Genomic DNA, 6036 nt, shown 5'->3' with positions numbered 1-6036 from the left:
TTTTCTTTTTGCATATTGAAAAACTATGTATTATGGGGGTGGAGAGAAATTGCATGTTGTACACTTTAAGTTAAAGAAATTCCTCACTTTCTAGATTTGTTTTGTTTTTCTTTTTATTTATTAGATATTTTCTTTATTTACATTTAAAATGCTAGCTCCATATCTCCTTTCATAGCTTCCCCTCTGAAAAGAAAGAAAAAAAAAAACCCTGTTCCCTCCTCCCTCCCCCAGCTCACCAACCCATCCTCTCCCACTTCCTGGCCCTGACATTCCCCTACACTGGGGCGTAGAACCTTCACAGGATCAAGGGCCTCTCCTCCCATCAATGACTGACTAGGCCATCCTCTGCTATACATATGCAGCTGGAGCCATGAGTCCCACCATGTGTACTCTTTGGTTGGTGGTTTAGTCCCTGGGAGTTCTGGAGGTACTAGTTAGTTCATATTGTTGTTTGTCTTAAGGAATTGCAAACCCTTCAGCTCCTTGGGTACTTTCTGTAGCTCCTTCATTGGGGACCCTGTGCTCAGTCCAATGGATGGCTGTGAGTCTCTACTTCTGTATTAGTTGGGCACTGCCAGAGCCTCTCAGGAGACAGCTATATCAGGCTCCTGTCAGCCAGCACTTGCTAGCATCCACAATAGTGTCTGGGTTTGGTGATTGAATATGGGAAGGATTCCCAGATGGAGCAGTCTCTAGATTGTCCTTCCTTCAGTCTCTGCTCCATAGTTTGTCTCTGCAACTCCCCCCATGGGTATTTTGTTCCCCATTCTAAGAAAGAACAAAGTATCCACACTTTGATCTTCCTTCTTCTTGAGTTTCTTGTGGTTTGTGGATTGTATTTTGGGTATTCCAAGCTTCTGGGCTAATATCCACTTATCAGAGAGTGCATAGTTTTGTTTTGTTTTGTTTTGTTTTGATACAATCTTTTAATTTGTTGTCCAAGATAGCCTCTAATTTTTAGACACAAGCACTTTTCCTTCCTTAGCCTCATAAGTGTCTGGGTCTACTAGAATCCTGAGATGCATGGCATGAACAAATTTAAAGAATTTTTTTCAGTAGATTTGTTTGCATATATGTAGAATCATGAGAGCACATCTTGCAAAGTGTTAGGAAATGAGAGATCCTTCCTCCATTCTGTGACCACTGAGGGCCATAAATATTGCAGCTGTTTCTATTAAGTACAAAATTCTTAGACCTCTGAGATGGTTCAGTGGGTAAGGCACCTGCCTATTAGGCTGGTGAACTGAGTTCAATCCCTGAAACCAACAATGAGGAAGGAAAGAGAGAACTGATACCATAAGATGCCTTCCAAATTCCACATATGGGTCAAGCATTTGTTCACTTGCACACATTCACACACTTTTAAAATAATAAAACATTAAAAATATAGTTTAAAATACTTTATTATATAAGTATATAATGTATAATATAATTTTTACATTTAAAGTATATATGATAACTGCACTTAGCAGCTAACAAATTATTCTACCATCTGAAGATTTCTCTCTTCTCTCTTTCTTACTACATATATTATAATATATGTATACATATTACTTATAGTATACAATTATATATACAACCACACATTCGTAATGCTGTTGACAAGAGTGCAGGGAGACAAGGCCTTTGTAATGTACAGTTATCACAAACCTACCACACAGAGAAATATTTTTACAACCACTCAGGAAAACAATTCACCTAAGCTCGTTAAGGAAATAGATATAAACCTCCAGCTGCAAAGGGAGACTGGAGAAAGCAAGCTGTGACTACAGCTTGGTCTGTCTCTGGCTCAATGATCTAATCCTTACACTCACTGTGACCTCTTCACCTGCTCCTGCAAATGAAAACTCCCCTGCATTTCTGCCAGGCTCAGCCCACAGCAAGGCTTTGCTGGAGTCTCAGCTGCAGGTTTGAGTACAGGCTGCAGGTGCCTGGAGAGCACTGTGCCCTTGCTGCACAGAAGTAGGTGGCTGAGTCTCCAGGCTGAGAGTCTGCGATGTGCAAGGAGAGCTTTTTCTCGCTTTTACTGAAGAACACTGTGAATCGTCCATTTTCCTCTTTATTGGACACTGATAGTATGGCGATCAGGAATGCAGGGCCTTCCCCAGGGAACTGCTGGTACCACAGGAAGTAGTCAAAAGCACTGCTCTCATAACTGCAGTTCAGAACTATGGTTCCTCCTTCCTGTACTGTCAGAGATTGGGGACTTTGTTTCACCTGCTGTTGGTCATGTTTCTCCTTCTGTTGGCCACTCACCCCTGGGTAGAGAAATAACAACTGTTGTTAGGTTCCTAGGAATGTACTTCCTGCTTAGATATTCCTCCACATTAATCCCACATCCTTAGGATTTTCCTCCATGACTCACCAGCTAGGTGAAGGCCTAGGAGTAAAAGCAATGTTGTCAGGATCTTGTCCATTCCTCCTAGACTGAAGCTTGAGAAGAACTCAAGGTGGCCTTTTATCTCCTACAGAACACTGACTCCAACTTCACATGCACCTCAGTTCTGTCAGCAGGCTCCACCCTTCACAGACACTTTGTCTGAAGCTCTTTCTGACATAGGAGGAACTTCCTGTTCTTCTCGAACTTAGTATCAATGAAAATAGAGTCATCAGGATTAAAAATCCCTTTCTTATAAGGGTATTACACATAGTTGGTTATGGCCACCAAGTGAAGCAGGATAGACATTGGTATACCCATAGATCAGTGTTTGTCTCAAAAGTCATCAAAGAAGTTTCTTATAGTAGATGGGAATTAACACAGAGCCCCACTGGACAATGTACATAGAGTGAGAGACTTTGGAACACTCAGCCCTAAATGGGATGTTCTCATCAATCTACTCCCCTCAAAATTCAGGGATGTATTTAGAAGAAGAGGTGGAAAGATTGTATGAGCCAGAGGTTGTGAACAACACCAAGGAACAGTATTTTCCAAACCCAGCAGGACTGATGCACAGATGATTTCCCAGGGACTGTGGCAGCATGCATGAAACCTGCAAATGTTCAAAATAGAAAAATCCAAGTACTGGGAAGGGAAAGTGAATTAGGGATGTCACCCTTAACCAAGGCGTTCTTTGCAATTAATATTTGTGTATCAAGACAAGACAATGAAGGACAGGGTGTAAACACTGCTCCCAATCCAGTCAGAGAAGATCCTGATTGAGGAGACATTTTAACTGTCTTCAAACCATGAGTAGATTTCCCAGTGGAAAGGAAATACAACAATTCTAGGCTCAGGTCATATCAGTGTGGCAGAAGAACAGACAAGGTATGGGTGACTGCATTGTAAATGTACATTTAGAGAAATTGATGTGTCCCTGGTCTTGAATCTAGTAGCATTCACTTCTAAAGTCTTATTTGTCAACCCTATGAACCTGAGATAGACAGATACAATATTTTCAGTTAATATTATTTTTCCCCAGTGGAGCATTATCAGGTATATCAACCATAGTCCATAGTAGGTCCCATGCTTTGGACTCCACACAAAATGGCCTCTATGGTTTTTTTGTTTTTGTTTTTGTTTTGTTGCTTTTGTTTTTGTTTTTGTGTGTGTGTGTGCAACTCTTAACATTTCATTTTGTTTTTATATTTTTCTTTTATTAGTTTTTATTTATTTATTTTGGTTTTTATTGGAGAAAAAGGTGAGAAGAAAGATCATGAATTCAGGTAGGTAGGGATGTGGGGAGAAGTGGGGGAGCTGAAATATTATCAAAATATATTTTACTAAAAGTTTAATAAAATTTTAAATCAGTAATAAATATTTAAAAAGAAAGGAAAGATTACCAATGATCCAGCTATTTTACTTGTAGGTATAGAAACCTACATGTAGAAAGATACTATGCTAGAAAGATACTGTGTATGCATTTTACCACAGCAAGGCTATGATAGCCAAGAGGCAGAATCAGCCTGATACCACCTGTCACCAGACTAATGAAGAAGATACTGCACATGAAACAAGAGAGTGTGTTCAGCCATACGAAAGAACAAAATCGTGCCATTTGTAGGAAAATAGAGTTGGAGGATATGATACTAAGCAAAACTGACATGTAAAGAAATATATCATAATTTATTTTTATGTGTGAAAACTAGAAAAGAAAAAAGTTAAGGTGATCTGAGGATAGAAGTACGTTATTTGAGGATGACGAAGACATGTTATGTATTTTCCGATTGCCTAGCTGCCTACTGTATGGGCAGTGCTTGGGTGTCTTTTATGACACACACAATTCCAATCTTCAACAGAGAAAGGAAAACTGAAGGCTGGCAAAGACACCTGTGTGTGTCTAGACAAGACAATGAAATAAAAGTGTGGACACTGCTTCCTGATCCAGTCAGAAAAGATTCTGATTGAGGAATAGTTTGAAATGGCTTCAAACCATGAGTAGATTTCATGTGGAAAGGACGTATTACATAATTCCGGGTGTGGGTCATATCAGTGTGGCAGCAGAATGGGCAAGGTATGGGTATCAGCATTATAAATGTACACTAGAGAAGTTAATGTGGCACTGGCCTTGAAGGATAGCATGAATCTAACAGTGTTCATTTCTAAAGTCCTGTTTGTCAACTCTATGAGCTTGGAATAAACAAATGTAATATACTTAGATGGCTAGGTAGACATGTGTATTTATTTTTCTCTAAATATACTTGGGCAAGTTAGGAGATAATTCATTTGTATGCAGTTTTTAAAAATTAAGATGTATTTATATAACATCTCTTTCTTCTCCTCCCCCCATTCTCTACCATAACTCTACCTTTGTTTCCTTCCACAAATTCATGGACCCTTTAAAATTAGGCACTTGTGCAAATGCAACCTGATGAGTACATAATCTCATTGATACGTACTTAGAATCATCACACTTCATCTCCCCTGATACAGCACTGCCCCTCTGTGGTCAAATATGGAGCTCCTCACTCAACAGTTTCCTGAGCTTCCTATGTTTCTGTGCAGAAACCCTTATATCAATGACTTTTCCTTTGGTGTAAATACTCCTTCCCTCGGAAAAAGATCTTGTCCTGTTGAGGACAGCTATAGCACACTTTCTCTCCTAGACTGAGGTGTGGCTTGGATCTGGAGGGATCTGGAGTAACTGCTTAAGATTACCGGACATTCCTGGGAAGAACAATTCTTTTGCAATGTGATATATGTACCACACCTGATGCGAGTGAGGTCTTTTTAGAGCACACAGTGGGCCCTCAGGTGCTGCATATCTGATTAGATTCCCCTTCTGAATCCAGAACCTGGGGAAAAAGCAGCAAAAAGAAAAAAGTCAACAAAACTGAACTAGAATAGGGCAAGGAAATTAAGATCCGGAACAAACAAAAGAAGAATTGTTGGAAATAAAATACATAATGAATCAAAACACACAGTGAAAAGCATTATTAAAATACTCAACCAAACAGAATTAATGAACGAAAGGGCTCTTACTGAATGATTATTGCTGAGAATTAATATTAGGGATGGGGGGAAAGGTGATGAGTACTGACTGCATTTAAACATTATTAAGAAAACAAACAAACAAAAAAATGAATGAGCATGACTTCATTGACCAAGATTTCATGGAAATTATCTAAAGACCAAACTCCCAAACTCATTGGGAAAAGAAGGACCTGAGAAAAACACTAATAGTATAGATACACTATTCAAAATATGTTAACAGAACTGTTCCCAAATGTAGAGTAGCAAATATTTGAACAACAAAGGTCCTTAGCACCTTAGGTATACATGACCAGAGGAGAATCAGTCGAGACGATATTTTGTGTCAAGATTTATGTGTCAAGATGACAACAAACAACAATAACAACAATAAAAATGTGTTAAGACATAATGGGGAAACCCACTATATACAAAGACAGAAATTCCAGAATAATATCAGAGTCTCTCTCAAAGTAGAAATGATATAATTTAAGTAATGAAAGTGGATAAATGCTAAGCAGTATTTCTCTACTCTGAAAATTAACTTTAAAAACTAATGGAGAGCCATACCACTACTGGGCATATACCCAAAAGATACTGCAACATGTAATAAGGACACATGCTCCACC

The 6036-nt window shown here is 38.9% G+C and overlaps 2 gene segments (V, D, J or C); both read right to left on the bottom strand.

Moving 5' to 3' along the window:
* Positions 1-6036, bottom strand: part of LOC116084800 — a 556508-nt gene that overhangs the window by 463684 nt on the left and 86788 nt on the right.
* LOC116084806 lies at positions 1762-2502 on the bottom strand. The segment is given in 2 exon segments: positions 1762-2258; positions 2366-2502. Coding segments are annotated over 2 exon segments (441 nt in total).

This window comes from Mastomys coucha, unplaced genomic scaffold (assembly GCF_008632895.1).
Source record: "Mastomys coucha isolate ucsf_1 unplaced genomic scaffold, UCSF_Mcou_1 pScaffold9, whole genome shotgun sequence".
NCBI classification, from domain to species: domain Eukaryota; kingdom Metazoa; phylum Chordata; class Mammalia; order Rodentia; family Muridae; genus Mastomys; species Mastomys coucha.
Note: the sequence above shows the minus strand (reverse complement) of the source record. Positions and strands in the feature narration are given on the sequence as shown.